Source organism: Ursus americanus, chromosome 25 (genome assembly GCF_024610735.1).
Source record: "Ursus americanus isolate L20-20 chromosome 25, mUrsAme1.1.p, whole genome shotgun sequence".
Lineage (NCBI taxonomy): Eukaryota > Metazoa > Chordata > Mammalia > Carnivora > Ursidae > Ursus > Ursus americanus.
Genome location: NC_142151.1, coordinates 34,913,965 through 34,934,325, shown reverse-complemented (window position 1 = coordinate 34,934,325; position 20,361 = coordinate 34,913,965). Strand labels below are relative to the sequence as shown.

The 20,361-nt window shown below is 37.3% G+C and overlaps 1 protein-coding gene across 8 annotated transcripts in view; it reads right to left on the bottom strand.

The window, feature by feature from the left end:
• PPHLN1 (periphilin 1) overlaps positions 1-20,361 on the bottom strand; it is a 138,875-nt gene that overhangs the window by 97,630 nt on the left and 20,884 nt on the right. For 4 of the 8 annotated variants that reach the window (XM_045801252.2, XM_045801250.2, XM_045801251.2 and 1 more), the window contains 2 exons: positions 19,887-20,051; positions 17,293-17,354 (listed from right to left, as the gene is read on the bottom strand). In XM_045801252.2, the coding sequence (XP_045657208.1) occupies positions 17,293-17,354; positions 19,887-20,051 (227 nt within the window). The remainder of the gene's footprint in view (positions 1-17,292; positions 17,355-19,886; positions 20,052-20,361) is intronic. The other 4 variants (XM_045801257.2, XM_045801255.2, XM_045801256.2 and 1 more) reach the window with 1 other exon arrangement.

Here is a 20,361-nt window from a genome sequence, read left to right as displayed (position 1 = left end):
TGCTATACCTTGACACAGCAATTCTTAACATTCAATGTCATTTCCAAATATCATGATTCTCTTTACCCAATCTGCAGGAAGTCAGTGAACAGATTTTTTTTCCTCCCATAGTGTTTCCTAAATCTTGGTGCTTGCTACTACATACTACAACTAAATGCCAACCAAACAGAAAATAATTATAAATAGAAAAATTTTAAGTGTTCTGTTGCCCTTGGTTTAACAGCTTGTACTTCGGCTCACTCACTCATTATTTTAATTCTATTCCATATATTTAATAGACACTTCCTACTAATAAAATTTTTGACATACCATTTGAAAAAATTTCTATTTCACAGAGTTCAAGACAAAGATATCATTACTTCAAGATCCACCTTAATTTTTGCTACTTCAAAAAAATACCACTACCACACTCAAAAACTACGTCTACATCCAAAAATTGGGAACTGATTAATTCTAACTACCTCGAATGCAAGAGAAAATCTAGGAAAACCGGACTATTTTTTTAAGTAAACTGCTGAGAGTCATCAGAGAGCCAAGACTGTAACAAAGAACTATGGAACCAGGGGCGCCTGGGTGGCTCAGTCGTTAAGCATCTGCCTTAGGCTCAGGTCATAATCCCAGGGTCCTGGGATCGAGCCCTGTGTTGGGCTCCCTCCTCGGCGGGAAGCCTGCTTCTCCCTCTCCCTCTGTTTGTGTTCCCTCTCTCGCTGTGTCTCTCTGTCAAATAAATAAAATCTTAAAAAAAAAAAAAAAAAAAAGAACTATGGAACCAATATGCAAGACAAGTAGGAAGCTCAGAGATCTGGACCTGTCTTTGTTGAGCTGCTTTTCTCTTTATATATCTGCCAATTTCAGAAGCAGCATCTTAGAAGATGAAAAACTGAGAAATAATTTTGATGGTATCACAGGATTAGGATATAAAAATAGAGTCCAGCTCTTACCAAGGAAGAAGGTTGAAAGCTCAAAGGGCTACACAATAACAGCAGAGTAAACTGGAATGAACTAGCCTGGCTTCATATGACCTAAATTCTTTAAAGTGACCCTAGATTGCTAATGACTCAAACCCTCTGACACACTTAGAGGTTTCCATTTTCCTGACCATTAGTTAAGATTCATTAAAATTACTTCAAATGTAAAATTCCATTTTTAACAAGAAAATCTAAGTATTTAAAGTTACAGAGGTAAAATAAATTTAAGCTAGACATTAAAATAAAGTACTGTTTCCTGAAGAACTGTACAACTTAAAACAAAGCCATATATACAATTGTCACTGAGTACTTAAAATGCAAAACATGAATCTCTAGGTTATCATTAGTTTACTCAAAAAAAATTAAAAGGGAAAAAACTGGTTGATAGAAATATCACAACTTCATTCATATTATTTTTCTTTAAACATGTATTGGTCCCAACCCTCATAATTCGCTATAAAATTCAGTCGATATCAACTAGTATAATTTTCTTTGTGCAAGTAATCATCTTGATTTTAAGAAAGAATTTTGGTTTTTGTTTTAACAATGGCCCTGAAGCATGCTGAATAAATAGAGCAACAGGATACTGGAAACTTGGGCATATTTTTTAGTGTCATTCCATACATCACAGGGTAAAAACTTTGCACGGTAAGTAAGATGAAGTTCTATTTACCGTGCAAAGAAAACTTCAAATCAAAAACCCTCAAAATTATATATAGGGTTTCTAGCTATGTTGAAAATGAGGATATCAATACATATAATAGATTATGTACAATAAATTATAAGGCAAATAAAAAAGAGCCTTTGAACAAATGTAACAGTACAACTAGAATACTTACCATGAAGACTCAAAAAATAAAAAAAATAAAAAATAAAAACCCCACATATTTAACTGATGTTTTTATTACCAAAAAGTATCTAACTTGAGAGTTAAGATAGTATCTTTGACTATATCACAAACATTTCAGCCATAACACTGGGCATGTACAGAAGGCAAAGTCACCAGAAGAATGGAAGATGGGAAGAACTAATGCCCTATAAAGCACTGTTTCTCAAAATGTGTTCCTGGGACCATCTACACTATAATTACCTTGAATGCTGGTTTCAAAAGTAGATGTATGAAGCTCATGATTCTCCCCTTATTAATATACATCCCCGAGGTAACTCCAGCCCCTTGTACCAGTCAAACCAGACAAGTTGTGATGGATCCCTCAGCTTCCGCAGATGTATTTACTGGTTAAGGGTAAAATTCAGTAAAGGGGGGGGGGGGGAGAGGAGGGCGGAGAATAGCAGGGGTGGGGGAATGGAGGCATTTTTTACTTATTCGGGACCTCATTTTTCTTTCCTTCCCACACCCAACACGCACAAATATTCTACACAAAATATTAGTTACTTCATTTCTAGTCAACAGGAATTTTAAAAAGGAATTAAGATTTCAAGAATCATTTTGACAAAGTGGCTTGGTAACTTATAGTGTGAACTTAAAAATAAGTTAAGCACAGACCTCAAACGTCTTTTTTTTAAGTGTGGAAACAAGAGTCCCAAGGGCACTATGATTTGAGATAAGGGATTTCCCACACTACCTTTTATTCTATACTACCCAAAAATCAAACAATTATCTTGCAGCAGAGTTGAGAAGTTTGGTGACCCAAGTCCTGAGCTCTCTCCACAAAACATCTTTACATCAAAAGCATTCTAGGCATGAGATATGGACTAAGAGATCTCCCAGCTAGAGTATAGATTTTATCTGTGTTACTCACAGTTTGATCTCTTAGCACCTGAAAGAGTGCCTATTCTTACTGAGGTTAAGATATGCCTAAAATGCTATCACATAAATACCAAAAAATGTAATATTGAGTCATTACACAAAAGAAGTTTATCTGTACAAAACAGTCTAGGGCCAGCATTCCAGGGTGAGAGATTCCATGCAATCACCCAAGAGCCAAGCTTGCTGTCATTCCATTCCAGGGCTCATCCTGCAAGATGGGAAAAGGTGAATGAATGTGTGTGGAAGAATACATGTAGAAGTAGAACTCCTATTCACATTACACTGGAGATAAATTAGCCATATGGCCATAATCAGCAGGAATGAAGGCCAGGAATGTAGTCCACCTATGTGCCTAAGATGTGTGGACAACAGGTAGAAATCTTCTCAAGTATGTTTTATTTCATTTAAGTGAAAAGTTTGGGATTCCCAAATGAAGATGTGTCCAATAGACAGTTGGATATAAAATGTAGAGCTCAGAAAAGAAGCCAAGGCTAAAGATACAGATTTATCTGTCACCAGCAGCAGACAGAATAGAGCAGCGTTTCTCAAACTTCAGTCTCCAGACCTTCTGCATCACAATCATCTGTGTGGCTTGTGAAAATACAGATTCCAAGTCTCCACTTACTCAATCAGAAGCTCTTGAGATGAAGCCTGGAAATTTTCATTTTTAATGAGCTTCTAAGTGATTCTTGTAAACACAAGTTATAAAAGCATAAGCAAAAGGTGCCTGGATAGCTCAGTAGATTAAGCACCTGCCTTCAGCTCAGGTCATGATCCCAGGGTCCTGGGACCAAGTCCCACATCAGGCTCCCTCCCCAATGGGGAGTTTGCTTCTCCCTCTACCTGCTCATGCTCATGCCTGCTATCTCTCTCTCCTTCTCTATCAAAAATAAATAAAATCTTAAAAACAAAACAAGACACATAAGCAAAGGAAGTAACTGCTGTCAAGGATAAAGACAAATGAAGTTACCATAAATGAGAAAAGGTGCCAAGAAGTCATTGTTAACATGAATCTATGGTTTGGGGACTGTTTTCACTCCATACTACCTATTAGACCAGTGGTTCTCAAGTCTAGCTTCACATTAGAACCTCTGATGAGCTTTTTAAAAATAATGATGCCCAGGCCAATTAAATCAGATCTCCAAATGTGAGGACCAGGAACTAATTTAGAAGGGGGAAAAAAAAAAAAAGCTCTCCACCTAATTCAAAGTATAGCCAGGGTTGGAAACCACCATATTAGACAAGCTGCTATTACATGCTCTTCATTTCAGAGTGCCAGATTGTTGCCTTACTCCAGAGACTGCAAACTCTGGCTTTACCTTGTTGTAAACACTGAAAACTGAAGAAACTTAACATTTTAAAAATCCGGATTTCTAACTTCTTTTGAAGCACGCCACCATGTGCTTACATTCCCAAATAGCAAACATCAGCTTTGCACCAAGTAGCAGCTGCTCCAATCTGCCCCTCAGCATTTGTTTACATTCCACTGTAAGGTAAAGGAGTTATTTCCACAAACAAAGAGGGGCATTACTACCACAGATACATGAATACGTTAACTGCTTTCCTGTGTTACAAGTACTTTATGCTTAGTAACTGTATTTGTGTATACATAAATAACAAAATAAGGTAATTTGCGCAGATCTTGTAAATGCTTTTACACCCTGAGCCTCTTCATAAACCAATCCTTCCAACTTCTTTAAATGAAACCTGCTAGTTGAACACAAATAGGTCCCCTAAAACTCGTGAGTACTAAGCACGCACTGATGACTGCCTCCAGGTCCTGATGTATATGACACATAGGATTATGTTCTAAATCCCCCAACCTCTAAGAAAAGGGAAAAAGAGCCCAACAAACTCTTTGTTTAAGTCTATGCTATTCCATTATAACCCCACATTGCCCATATCACCAACCTTCTGACAACTTTCCCAAATTTCCTACACCCAAGGATACAGTCTGCACTGTTACACATCCTACCCACATCATGGGTGACTCAAAATTTATGTGGATCATCTGTGCAATGACATAGCAAGTCCTCAACTACCTCCCACCTCTTCACACTTAAATCCTAAACCTTGCCACTTATTACCCAGAAGTGCTCTTCTTCAGAATCCAATACTGCATTCTTAGGAAAATGTCTTATCCTTCAGTTTTCTCACTCCTGCAATAATTTCACCTCATAGATACTTGCAAGCCTCCTATATTTTCTAGCAAGCCACGAACCCTGTGCTAGCCTCACTTACTGCCTTTCCAGCCCCAATAACAGTATGTGAAGCACTGTGAATACCAACAACTTCCCATCCTGGCAATTCTGATACATCGTCTTAGCCAACCCCAAACCTGAATTAATTTCAAAATCTTTGATTTCTTCACCATTATAGTTGATTGTCACAAGCCTACAGACACCATGCTTTCAAATCTACTAGCAATATTTTTACTTATCATTAGTGAGCTTAATCTCCCATTCACCTCAGCACCCATTCCAATATCTGGATAATCCTCCCAAAGTCCTCTAACCTAGCACCAAAACTTTCCTTCTGAATGAGTTACCTCACGTCCTAAAAAACACAGCAGTCCTCAGGCATGAACTACAAATGCCGGCCCAAATCCCTTTTCCCCTAGTTTGCCTTCATCTGCCCCATCCCTAATTTCATCCTTCCTTTCCCAGTATATGATTTTTCCCTCTGTTAGAAGTTAGCCCCTCAAATCAATGATCTTTATCCTGGTCCTCATTTACCTTATCTTCATCAGTTTTCCCCTTTCTGCCTTGTACCTTCAACCTATAAATATGCTCAAGTCACTGATCACCTTAAAAGAAAAAAAAAAAAAAGGTTTTAGATGATCTTCCGTTAGCCAATGTCCTCGACCTTCACCTCATGGATACCTGTATGTCTCCTGTATTTTCAACATATGGCATTTCCTACTTTCCATCTCAGTATTTCAAAAACATACCCATTCAGGTTGAATTTAACTCACATCTCATCCATCCTGACACAGCCAAACCCAAGAGATATTTTAATCTTTATATTACTGGAGTACTCAGTTGCATCAGACATTGGTGGCCCCAAATACTGTTTAAAAAGTTTTATTTTCCATCACTTTCATAAAGGCCAAGGGTTCTGACCTTAGTTCACTGCTCTTGTCTAACTACAGCCTCTCCTTGGACAATCTGAATTTTGAATGCAGCTCCTCCCTTGAAACCATTCTTCCTATATGCCAACCTCAGATAATGGTATTATTATACACACAGTAAACAAAACCAAAAATCCAGATGGTTCTCTCGTCTTTATTCCCACATCCAACAACCATATCTTGCTGATTTTTCGCTTCCTAAGCATTTATCAAATTTAACCCTTTTTCTCCATTCCAACCTCCCTTCTCTAATTCAGGTATTCATGATTTCTTGTTCTATCTCCAATGTTACCTTTAAAAAATCATCTTCTAGGAGCGCCTGGGTGGCTCAGTCGACTAACATCCCACTCTTGATTTAGGCTCAGGTAATGATCTTAGGGTCACGAGATCAAGCCCCGTGTCATATCGTGCTCTATGCTCCTCAGGGAGTCTGCACGGGATTCTCTCTCTCCTCTCCTTCTGCCCCTCCCCTTGCTCTCTCTCTCTCTCAAAAAATAAATGAAAAAGTCTTTAAAAAATCATCCTCTACACTGAAGACAAAGGAAACTACATTCTAATTGGGTTAGCCTGTCTACCAGATTAAAATTTTTCAGGCGCTCCCCATTGCTAACAGAATAAAACTATATTTTTAAAACTATTTATTCAGACTTCTTAGTTATAATTTAATTCACAAGTTCCTAGGACACATATACGCATCCGTTACTATCTCTACACATCATGCTTTATACAGCTTTGCTCGTGCTCCTCCTTTTGCAGGAATATGTTCCCCATTACCCTTCTTCTTCTTTTTTTTTTTTTTTTAAAGATTTTATTTATTTATTCAACAGAGATAGAGACAGCCAGCGAGAGAAGGAACACAAGCAGGGGGAGTGGGAGAGGAAGAAGCAGGCTCCCAGTGTTGGAGCCCAATGCGGGGCTCCATCCCAGAACCCTGGGATCACGCCCTGAGCTGAAGGCAGACGCTTAAACACTGAGCCACCCAGGCGCCCCCCATTACCCTTCTTCTGGCCAACTCTTATTTTTTCTTCCAGTTTTGTTCATGTTCACTGCTTCTACAGGAAATCTTCAATAAAACCTCCCAGAACGGAGTAGATGCTTCTCAGTCTTCCTACAGCATTTTATGCAACTTGAGCATGTATCATATTAGGCTTTCTTCTTGTCTGTCTACTTCACTCACTAGACTCTAAACTAGTGATATAAACACAGTAGCCTACACAAAGTAAACACTCAATAAACATTTGTACCACTGAACTAATAAACCAAAGACGTTTTACAGTGTTTTTCTCTGTCAAACAATGTATCAACTAAGAAGATAAAATCACTATAGTAAAATCGAAAATTAAACCTCTGCTTTAGGGGCGCTTGGGTGACTCAGTCAGTTAAGCGACTGCCTGCGGCTCGGATTGTGGTCCTGGCGTCCTGGGATCAAGCCCCACATCCGGCTCCCTGCGGGGGGTCTGCTTCTCCCTCTGCCCCTTCTCCTGCTCATGCTCTCTCTAGCTCTCTCTTGTGCTCTCTCTCGCATACATGAATAAAATCTTTAAAATAAAAAAATAAACCTTTGCTTTAAAAAAATAGGTATGGGGCACCTGGGTGGCACAGCGGTTGAGCGTCTGCCTTCGGCTCAGGGCGTGATCCCGGCGTTATGGGATCGAGCCCCACTCAGGCTCCTCTGCTGTGAGCCTGCTTCTTCCTCTCCCACTCCCCCTGCTTGTGTTCCCTCTCTCGCTGGCTGTCTCTATCTCTGTCGAATAAATAAATAAAATCTTTAAAAAAATAAACAAATAAATAAAATTAAAAAATAAAAAAATAGGTATAAAAATACTAAACTACTTAATCAAAATTTTCCGTATGTGAACACAGACCAAAAAAACCCCTCAGCATTTAAAAATAAAGTATGCTGGCCATGTGGTGACACTCTTATTCTATATTTCTAAATACTATTTAATACTTTACATCAGTTCCATCCTAAAGTTTATTCTAAGCCCTCATAACTACGGGGGGGGGGGGGGGAATGACTGTTAAAAACCACCTCATTCGATCTAAATTAATAACCCTTGGTAAAGTATGACATATTCCTTGAATACAAAATGAAGTGGATCCTAATATATTCTGAATTTTATCTAAAAGTGTGTTGTGAACAATGAGATAATAAGATCACTGTATATTACAGAACCAAGACGAACAGATGTTGATACACATGAAATGTGGATAAATTATCAGGTACATGGCTCTATTAAAGAAAAAAGTGATAACTTTCAGAGGGAGGGTGGGAGGAGATAGAAAACAATACATTCGGGACACCTGGGTGGCTCAGTCGGTTAAGCATCTGCCTTCAGCTTAGGTCATGATCCCAGCCAGGGTCCTGGTATCGAGTCCCATATTGGACTCCTTGCTCAGCAGGGAGCCTGCTTCTCCCTCTCCCTGCCGCTCCCCCTACTTGCGCTCTCTCTCTCTGACAAATAAATAAAATCTTAAAAAAAAAAAAAAAAGAAAACAATCTATTCATTTTTCCCCTGCTGTTATTTAATCCAGATGCTTCCAATGACTCCACACTCCATGATGACCACTCCACATTTATGGAGTGACATGAACCACTAATATATATATGTTGGATTTATAAAGTTCATAAGGTGCTACAGTATTAAACACATAACACAGAAAGTGAAAAAGATTAGATAAGTTATAAACTGAAAGTTCCACAGCTAGTAATGGACCTGTGGAAGATGGTATGAAGCCAGGTGGCCCAGTAGCAGCCAGTGATGGCAATCTGCAAAAGTAAAGTGCGGGACAGAGCAAGAAGGAAGACCCAACGGGTCAGAAGACTACATAAAGAATGTGGGCAAAAATATTGAAGATAACTGGTTTCAAGTCTGGGATCGGATTTTACCCTACAGACAAGTTAATAAGTGAGACTGTCGCTGTTTCATGGATACCAGTAGAAGACGCAAGACTACCGAGACAAAGGATTTTATTATTCTCAGCACAGCAAGCAATACAGCATTGGCTTGTATGCACAGCCTGGTTCCAAGTTCCACAGAAACGATGTGATGTAGCCAAGATCGATCACATGTAGTGGGTCTGGTTCACAACTTAAGGAACACTTGGGGAAGCCACTATTTTTACACCAAGCAATAAGCAAGCCTGCTCTTTGACACAGAGGAAGAACTACCTTATCTTTCAAGAATGCTCACTACAAACTCAATTCTGAGAAATAGCATCGATAAAAAGTGGTCAGGGCCTTGCATTCTTGGCATATCTTGGCAAGATGTGTAGGAGTGCAAGAGACCCATGTAGGGCTGTCTCTTCCAACAACTGGAAGCCAGGTTTTTCGCTGATGGAAAGAGGGGGAGAAATATGGTACGGAAAAGAGGGAAGGATACTACCACAAACTCATGGTCTTCAATGGAAAGAGGGGGCAAAATATGGTATGGAAAAGAAAGAAGTATACTGCCATAAACTCATGGTCTTCAATATATGTAAATAATGTATAAAAATAAACACAGATGTAAAGGAGTGTGTGTGTGTGTGTGTGTGCATGCACACACAATAGTGTACAGATCTTGGACTTTCCACTAATGAGAACATGTGCTCTTGGAGAAATAGCTTAGACTTTAGGCCTAAGGCAGAGAAAACATTAAATAACCTGGAAAACCCTACATCGGAAGGTAAGGAAGTGATCCAAGAATGATATGGACAAGTCATAACAAAACAACACTGACTTAGCAATGGATTCTTAGATATGACACCAAAACATTAGCAACAGAAGGAAAAAAAAAAGAGAAATTGGACTTCATTAAAATTAAAATTTTGAACACTGAAGGACATTATCAAAAGAACAGAATATGTGCAAGCCATATACCTGATAAGGATTTAATATCCAGAATATATAAAGAACTCTTCTAAAACTCTACAACAAAAAACAAACAACCTAATTTTCAAATGGACCAAAAAATGAGTAGGTAATTCTTCAAAGATATACAAATGACCAATAAGCACATGAAATGTTGCTCATCACTAACCATTAGAGAAATGTAAATCAAAACCATAATGAGATACCACTTCACACTTACCAAGATGGCAATAATAATATTAACAGAAAGGATAAGACTAATATAAGGTCATGTGTCAATTATACCTCAAAAAAAAAAAAAAAAAGAATCCACATAAAGCCTCTGAAAACAATGAAAACAATAAAAAAGGTAAGGACAATACATTGATTATACCTTAAAAAAAAAAATCCACACAAAGCCTCCAGAAAAGCCTCTAATGTTATAAAACATACCCATATAAATACGATTTATCAAAGTACAATAAATGAATTGCCACAAATCAACAACCGCTCCAGAGTGGCACAATGTGATTTTACACCTATCACATGGGATAAATAAATTAATGGTGGAAAAGATCATAGGAAATGCTGGAATTGTTAATATGTACAGGGCTCCACTGAAAATCTTCATAAAACTATTAAAATACAGGGAGTATTTATTTAAATGAAAAAGAGAGACTGCATGCACTGAATTTCAGAAGTATTCATTTTCATACACACAGATTTAGCTAAAATTAGCTCATATTCTTATTTTTTAAAAGTCTTAAAGGAATATCAGTTTCAACAGGATTTCCTTGAGCTGCAGTTCAGCACTGAGGTTCCAAGAAGCCTGAGTTTCTAGGGAAGACCCTTCCCCTCCATTACTCACCCAAGCATCGTCCCAAATTCTCTACCTGCCCTCCCTTCACCTCAGGTCTTAACGAGGAAACATAAAAGCTGTGCCACACCAGCCCTCCAGCTGCTCTCTGCTGCCTCTTACTTCTGCTCTACGTATTCTATGCCAGCTGATGTCATCACTCCCGAAGTAAGAGTCATCCCCTCCTGCCTGTAAAACTTTCTGCCAGGCACAAGCACCCAAAGCCCAATTCAAAGATCACTTTTATACCAATGATTCCTCCAAATTTATCTCCAGACCTGACCTCTATGCAATTTTATTCCCACTCTGCCAGACTCCGGCAACTCAGATGTCCACTAGCACCTGTGCTTCAGCCAAAATGGTCTCACCACACACATACTACGTACTTGCTTGCTACGTTCCAACCACTTAACTAGTGTTCCTCTAGCTCAATCCATCTCTTCCGACAGAAATGCCAACTAGCCTCCAGAGTTCAACTCGAAAGATCCCTCCCACTCATGATGATTCCTTCATCATCTTACTTACCATCATTCTGAATTCCTTCAGTGTCAGAACTTAGCCCAGTTAGTACATCCCACTCCATTCTGCTTTGTATTAGTTATTTCTGAGTATTTCTTCTTTCCCTGATCTGACCACTGGTCAAGAACATACCCTCCTTCTGACAGCTCTTACTCACTTTCATTCTCACAACACCATGTAGTAGTTTAAAAAATACACAGTGAGTAAATGAATCAATCATTTCATTACACTGATAGTGCCTATGAACATTTTAGGCCATAACTTGTTATAGCTATATTATATTTACAAAATAACTAGAACCCGAAATGACTGTAATCTAGGTTTTAATTTTTAAAAGCACTTAACAGAATGCCCCCGCGTACACATACACGCACAATAAGAAAAGGAATATAATAAGTGATGGTGAGTATGTGAAGAAACTGGGAATCTTGTACACTGGTGAGAATGCAAAATGGTACAGCCACTACAGAAAACAGTTTGGCGGTAACATATGACCCAGCATTTCTACTCCTAGGTATGCACCCATAAGAAATGAAAACAGGGACTCAAAATATACTTATTTGTCAGTGTCACTGCAGCATTATTTATGATAGCCAAAAGGTAGAAACAATCCAAATATCCCAAGAAAAGATAAATGGATAAACAAAATGTGGTAAATGCATAAAATGGAATATTATTCACCAATAAAAAGGAATGATGTTCTGTTACGCCATGATGTTGAAAACATCATGCTAAGTGAAAGAAGCCAAACACAAAAGGACAAATATAGTATGATCCTACTTACATGAATACCAAGAATAGGCAAATTCTTACAGACAAAAAGTAGAATGGTGGTTGCCCTGGGCTGGGAGTAAGGAGGCAGGAGGAATTATTGCTTAACAGGCATAGTTTTTGTTCAGGATGATGAAAAACAGTCTTGAAAATAGCGTTTTTTAGTGTAACCATCTTTCCCAACATTGTGAATGTAATTAATGCTAGTGAATTGTGCACTTAAAAATAGTTAAAATGGCATATTTTATGCTATACATATGCCACTACAACAAAGTATTTTTTGAAAAAACACAGAAGCTAACTTGAAGGGATTCTCCCTGACCAAATTTCAGTATCATAATAATGATAACAGATTATAACACATTGAAAATAGGAATCCACGAGTCCATACTAAACAAAGTTTTGTTTGTTTTTTTTAAAGATTTTATTCATTTATTTGTCAGAGAGACAGAGCGGGCACAAGCGGGAGGAGCGGCAGACAGAGGGAGAAGCAGGCTCCCCACTGAGCAAGAAGCCCGATGTGGAACTCTATCCTAGGACCCCAGGCGGGATCATGACCTGAGCTGAAGGCAGATGCTTAACCGATTGAGCCACCTAGGTGTCCCCTGTTTGTTTTTTCTAAAAGGGGGGTGGTGGAGAGGAGAAAGCTCTTTCTCACAATGGATAACAGGTAACAGTATGCGTAATAAATACAGCAAGAACAGTTTAATTACAAAATCACCATTACAAACAATTTTATTAATAATTCAGGTAAGAAACACCAATGAATGCTGGAACTAGTGGGTGAAAATGGGATGAAGAATGGCATACTTGCATAGTTTCGAAGAATTTCCCCAACAATACACTAATGGAGGCCAACTTCACAGTGAAGAAATTTTGCAGGCCCCATCTTAATCAAGTGATAAAAGTCAACACCACCAATAAAGAGAACAAATCAACAACATATGCAACCTAACAGGATGCAATAAAAAGAATACAGCATCATTTCAGGGATTGTCCTGGCAAAAATGCATAACTGAAATCTAATCGTGAACATCAGACAAGCCTAAACTGAGAAAGTCTACAAAATGTCTGCCCTGTGTTCATCTTGCCCCAGTGAACCATAAAAATCAAGGAATAGACTGAAGAACTGTTCCAGATTAAAGAAGTCTACAAAAACATGACCTATGAACTCAGATTAGATCTTTTTGCTACAAAACACATTATCAGGGCCTTGTAGGAGACATTACTGGGGTTTCTGGTGAAAAGACTGTAGCAGTTCTTTATTCTCACAATTTTTCTATAAATTTAAGAACTGTATCAAATAAAATGTTTTAAATAGTCTAATATTTTCTTTCCACAATATGTAGAATTATCATGTACACCCCAAAAAAACAAAAACTCTATTGGCATGATTTTCCGAAATACTCAAAACCTTATTCTCTTATGAATACACACAAGTACTCTCTGCATGGTTTACAATGCAGTGATTTTTTTCCCTCTAAAACAGTTATTTTCTACTCACAGAATCTTCAAAGAGACCACCTAATAGGGAACAACCTACAGACAGCCAGAAAGATGTTAGCCTGGAAAAGCATTAGCTTCTGTGAAGCCTAATACCTGAAATGTCACTGAGGATATTCAGACATCACGTGAAGATGTGGAAGAAGTCCTTTCTGTTTTTATCTGTTTACTATCTACAATTCATACTAAAATGTAGGTTAATGAGAGCAGAACCTTTTATCCCCAAAGGTTAGAAGAATACCTAACATATACCAGTTACCCAATAAATATTTATCAAATGAATGAATATACCATATATATATACCAAAAAATTTCCCATATATATACCAAAAAATTTCAAACAACAGAGTACGAGTACAGGCAACACTGTCTTCTCACAGAATAACTAGAATATACCATGTTGGAATCAGTATAAAATTGCTATCTATCAGGGGTGCCTGGATGGTTCAGTTGGTTGAGTGTCTGACTCTTGATCTCAGGGTCATGAGTTCAAGCCCCACAGTGGGCTCCACGCTGGGCATGGAGCCTACTTAAACAAAATTAAAAAATAAAAAATTGCTAGGGGCGCCTGAATAGCTCAGTTGGTTAAGCATCTTCTTTTGGCTCAGGTCACGATCCCAGAGTCCTAGGATCGAGCCCCACGTCAGGCGCCCCGCATCAGGCGCCCCACGTCAGGCTCCCTGCTCAGCGGGGAGCCTGCTTTTCCCTCTTCCTCTGCTGCTTCCCCTGCTTGTGCACACCCGAAATAAAATAAATTAAAAATTAAAAATTAAAAAATTAAAAATTGCTATCTATAAGAATCTACAGTTGAGCAATTCTTAAAAGAAATTTCAAAACTCTACTTATACTCACAAATAAGATAGAAAGAAAAATAAATTTCCAAATTAAAATGTTAGATTTTTTCCAAAAATTGAAACATAAGTGTTACAAGCCTTTTACAAGACAAACTGAAAACATCTATTAAAATGTAAAATATGTCCTGTGACCCAGAAATTACACTTTAGGCAATCTAGCTCATAGAAACTAAAGTACTGTTTCATAATGACATCATATACTCAGATTTATTATGACACTGGTTTGTACTTGAAACAGAGTAAATATTCATCAATAAGTGAACAGCTAAATTATTTGGTAAATCCACATGATGGAACGTAACTTAGCCATTAAAAAGATTCAAATAAAAGTTAAAACAAATAACCTGTAGGGATTTCCACAAGCCACTGAATGAGAAAAGCAACTTACAGAAGAGTATGTATAATATGATCTCATTAACAATAAATACACCAAATGTTTATGAATATAGAGAAAAATATAGAACACACACACAGCTGTTAACATGACTGTGGGAGACGGGGAGTCCCATATATGATTTTATTTCATTTATGTAAAATTATATACATACATGGGAAAATAATAAAGTGCTAAAAAAGATAGGAAGGGAGAATAAAGATAGGAATGAACTATTATTTTAAAAACAAATCAATTAAAATCAACCTGAGAACTGTTTCTTTGGTGTGCATATGAACCATTACCTAATCTAATCAAGAGTTTTTCTTACACTTCTGCTTGTCATATTTAGATCTTTATTATACCAGATATTTTGATACACCAGGCTTCTGATTTCAGTTTTTCCCCCCCCCTCAAATGGATGGCCATTTGTCCCAACTCTATTTACTGAGAAGTTCATTCTTTCCGCATTTCATTTGTAGTGCCACTGTTGCTATATCGCAAACTCTTGGGTATATCTAGGTTTGTTTCTAGACTGCCTATCCTGTTTCACTGCTTACATTACTATAGCTTGATAAGTTTTTGTAGATACTATATTGAGTCTTCGCACCTTTTTCAAGGCTACTTTTGCCATTTGGCCCTTTACTCCTTCACAGTAATTTTAGAAACAGCTTGCCAACTTCCATGGAGAAAAATCCTAGACTTTAGACTGGAACCCAACTGAATGAACACCTGAGTTTGAGAACTTGTATCTTCATGATACTGTCTCTTCCCAGCCAAGGATGTCACATATATGTTGCTCCTTTTACTAAGGTCTTTTTAAATGTCCCTTAGAAATGACTTGCAATTTCATCCACATAGGTCTCACACACTTTTGTTAGATTTATTCCCATTACTCCGTATAGTTTTTATGTTATAGAAAATATTTTTAAATTACATTTTCTAACTTATTCTAACAGCTGATTTCATTATACTAAGCTTTGCTAATTTCCTAACAGTTCTAATATAGACTCTCTTGGATTTTCTACATAATTAATCATCTGTAAACAGCTTTCTTTCATTCTAACCCTTACGACTTTATTTTTGTCTTTCTGTAGAGGCTGAGACTTACATTACCACGATGAATAGAAGCAGTGATAACAGTCATCTTTGCTTCGTTCTGATTTTAAAAGCAAATGCTTCTAACTCTACCATTCAGTACAGCAAATCCCCATTTATCAGATAAAGGAAATTCTCTTCTATTCCTAGCTGTCTAAAACTTACTGTTATGTTTAACACAGTAATTACATTTTATTAAAGTATTTTTCAGCATCTATTTTCTCTATTACTTCTTTTGGGAAAGGCAGTCCTCCATAAGCAGGTCCCCGCACATCCCTGTTGTGTACTCCAAATTGTAAGACATTGCCATCTGATGTTGAGCAGTTTCTGTAGCTGGTCATACGGAAAATTCAATAGGTAAAGGCGCCCACAGCATAACTACTGTGTGACTGCTCACTCTCAATGAAAGGAGGACTGGCTTGCTTGCTTCCTGCTTACTACATAAAGTAGCAAGCTCTTGACCCCATGTTCCTCAGCTACAGTGCACCCCACTGTCTGCACAGCCACCATCTCTAGCCATCACATCACCTGGACTTGGGGACAGGGAACCAGCACTACCAGTTGATGCCCCTAATGACTGAGGTGCAGTGAGTAATAAACTGCCTTGCTCTGATCCACTGAATCCTGTCATCTACTTCTGGCACCTCAAGAGTTATAGTAGTTGACTACTTCCCCTTGTCTATAGGTTATTCTCTGACAGTTTTAAGAGATCTTTTTTATTTTTTTTTAAAGATTTATTTATTTTTTGAGGGGGAGAGAGAGGGGCAGAGGGAGAAAGAAAGAATTCCAAGCAGACTCCCTACCGAGTACGGAGCCAGATCTCTCCATGAGGCTCAATCCCACCACCCTGAGATCATGACTCCGAGATCATGACCTGAGCCAAAATCAAGAGTCGGATGCTTAAGCAACTGAGCCACCAGGTGCCCCCATAGGAAGTCTTTAAAAAGCTCCTTTTATAAATTCTACCACTTCCTTTGTGAAGCCATTAAAAAAAAATCAAAGAAACCTGAGGGGTGCCTGGGTGGCTCAGGTCATGATCCCAAGGTTCTGGGATCAAGCCCTGCATCTGGCTCCCTGCTCAGCAGGGAGTCTGCTTCTCCCCCTCCCCCTGCCCCCCCGACTTGTTTTCTCTCTAATAAATAAATAACCTAAAAAATAAAAATAAAACAAACTTGATTAAATCTGTCCATCTTTTTTTTTCCTAACTAGTCTATCAAATGCCTCTGTAAGTAACCAAGCTAACAATGATTGACGTTCCTCCAAAATATGTTAAGAGACACTCTGTAATGACTCAAATATTCTAGAGGGGAAAAAAAGCCTTAACCTTCTAATTAAGCAGATACCTTATAATCCATATTACACATTAGGAATAATATAATAATTACTTTGATGAGAATATACCAATAGTTCAAACATTTTTATTATCAGTTTTCAAAATGCCAATAGATACAGAATGCTATTAATGCTGTTATACTACAGTCACAAAAATGTTTGTTGCTCTCCAAATTATAAATCCTAATAAAAATATTTCATCTATGAGCCTTGAGATTAGATTTCAACAGCAGACATCTCAATGAATCAATTATCAAAGTAATTATGGTACTATGTTCTTCATTTTACCTGTACTCAGGCTGTCGACTTGCAGAATGATCATCTCTTGTCCACCTATAGCCAGATTCATCCTGTAAAATAAAAAAGTTATTTAGATATTTGTTTACATTATTTTGGTCAAGTAGGATATATCTAACAGTACTACTGGAAACGTCTCTAAGACCAAAATAATATGAGCACAAAAACACCTTTCTAAATTTCTCTGAGCTTCAAAGGCATTTAAAGGGGGAAAAAAGATGCAGCAAGTCATCCATTTCAACAAGTAATTTAGTACACCGAGAACCTGTGGCACCATTCAGCTCTATGAAAATGCTTAAGGTATTTCTTTGGTAGGCCCTAACAGCCTTATTCCCAAAAACATGCAACATCACAACAGCTAAGGACCATTACAAGAACAAAGGTTCAATTTAAATTTAATCAAGCACACATTTCTCGACCTTTCATTTTATTTTCCTTCTGTCAAGCTCTCTCACCAATTTTCAAATTCAAGCCCAATGAAGAATTTACTTTCCCACTTTTCTTGCTCAAGTTTTCCTTTCTCATCTTGATTCTCATTAAAATCTATAAATTGGAAACAATAAGAAGCTATCACCTACTGATAAGCTATATTAGAGCAAGATGTGGCGCTAAGTTTAAAATAAAAAAAAAGCATATTTTGTCCTCTAAAAGATACATTTCAGGGGCACCTGGGTGGCTCAGTCGTTAAGTGTTTGCCTTTGGCTCAGGGTGTGATCCCGGAGTCCTGGGATCAAGTCCCACATCAGGCTCCTCCGCTGGGAGCCTGCTTCTTCCTCTCCCCCTCCCCCTGCCTGTGTTCCCTCTCTCACTGGCTGTCTCTCTCTCTCTCTGTCAAATAAATAAAATCTTTAAAAAAAAATAAAAAATAAAAGATACACTTCAAAAGGTACATAAGAAAAATAGCAATTCACGCCCAATTACTTTAAAATTACATATAGAACAATATAACATTAATTATTTACGATCAGAAATACTAATTCAGCTAAGATATATACTATCTTCATCTTCCTCTTTAGCATCATATACTCTAACAAAAGAGTAATGTATTCATCATTTTCCTTCCCAACAGTAAATGTTAACAAACAAAAGAAAAAACTCAACAGCTATAAGATATTAGATCAAATAGTTTACTTTATATAACTAAACTCAAGATAAATTACTGTCACAAGAGTCTTAAGGATCTCAAATGGACTTATTTTTGTTTGAAGAGAATATAAAGAGAAAATGTTGTATAAAGTATGAATAAAGACAATTTTAACAAAAAACTAATGTTGAGGCACTATTCTGCTACAAGGTTTTAGGAAAAAAAATTATATTTATGAGGATTCAAATACAAATTGGTCCAATGAATCCAAAATTCCCCATCTACATTAAATGGCCACATTTGGTTTTCTAAGAGGGATAACAACTTTACGTAAAGGCCAAATTTTTTTTCCCCTCAGACTACCTGGAATAATGGCTCTAAAGGCAAAATCCAGTATTTCTAGAATAGAGATAATGTATAAAGTTTACTTTTCAACACCAAATCCCTTTTCCTAAAGGAACAGCATGACATTTAAAAACTGAACAAAACAAAAATCCATTCTATGAGAAGGAAGCTAGGTGCCCCAAACTTTAAAATGACAAGAAAACATTGAATAGTCTCACTACTACTTTAGAATTGTCACGGATCACCACGATGCAGTAGTAACAGAACTGGACTTCCATACATACCCAACCCTGGGTAAATTACCTTACCTCCATTTCTTTGAGGGTAAAGTATAGAAAGTAATTCCAACAGCCAATGTGAAGTCAAATTTTAATATAAACAATGTTTGAATATGTACTGTTAACTGCAATATTATACAGTAGGGAAGGGGAAAAGAAAAATGTAGGAAAACAGTCTAGCAGAGGAGTGATGTAAACACACAAGCTAAGTAAGTCAAAGGAATTGCATCAAGGAATAGTTGCAATCAAGTTCAATGACAGATTATTGCAACATTAAATACATACTTCTAGATAATTAAAGATGATCAAGAAAAACAAAATACAATAGCAATAATAATGGTAATAATAGAAGCTAACATTTAAAAAGTGCTTATTATATATAGGACAGGCAGTGTTTTGAGAGCTTTATAATGAGTTACTAAGTAGACTTTAATAAGTATAACAAAAATGAGACTGAAGCTCAACTGTATCCCAACCTCACCCAGAGCATCTCATCATGATGAAAATAATCAAAGTAATTATAAGTGGATACATCCAGTAAGAGGTGGTAACCACCTGTGTATCACTTAGTGAGTACCAAGGCAATGTAGATTATCTTTATCTGCTTCTGCAAATTCTTGCCAATTTAGGGGATAAAAACACAGGCTAGTTGGAATTAATGTCATTTAGATAGAGCTACCCAGAGTGGCTTACCCAATTTATCCCAAGATTCTCCACGACCAGTTCCCACTTGACAGCTCTAGCAGGCAACTCAACAGAGCATCAAGCGGGAAGTGTTTATTCAACTGCCTTCATGGCCAGTCACATAAATTTCAAAAATTACATGATTTTTAAACTTATAAAAAATAACAATTAGTACACGGGGGAAATTTACATACTCCTCTGTGAGGTGGACCACTTCTTCGATCATGAGAAAAACTGCGGCCCTCGTCATAGTCTCGGTAATCAACATGACTGTAATATCTATTGTAGTTTCCTTCACCAGGTCTGTCTAGCAGTGGTGGTTTCTTTGGCACAATATTAACTACTCTATGGTAGCCATCCTAAAACAGACAAAAAGAAATATATAAAAATCACTAATTTCTCTATTTGGTTTTGGAAAGGTTTTTAAAAAGTACAGGAGTTCTTATCCTTAATCAAATAGAGTAAATGTATAAACAAACAAAAATGCATTAATGAAATAACATGAATATAACTAATAGCAAGGTTTTCACATGGATTAAAGGAAATAAAATTGTTCAATGAAGAAAGCCAGGTGTTTAAAATAACAAGCAGCAATGCTAAAAAACAATCATAAATAAAAGAAAAAATACAAAGTTATTGTTTTAATAAAAAAGAAACTACAGAAAGAAT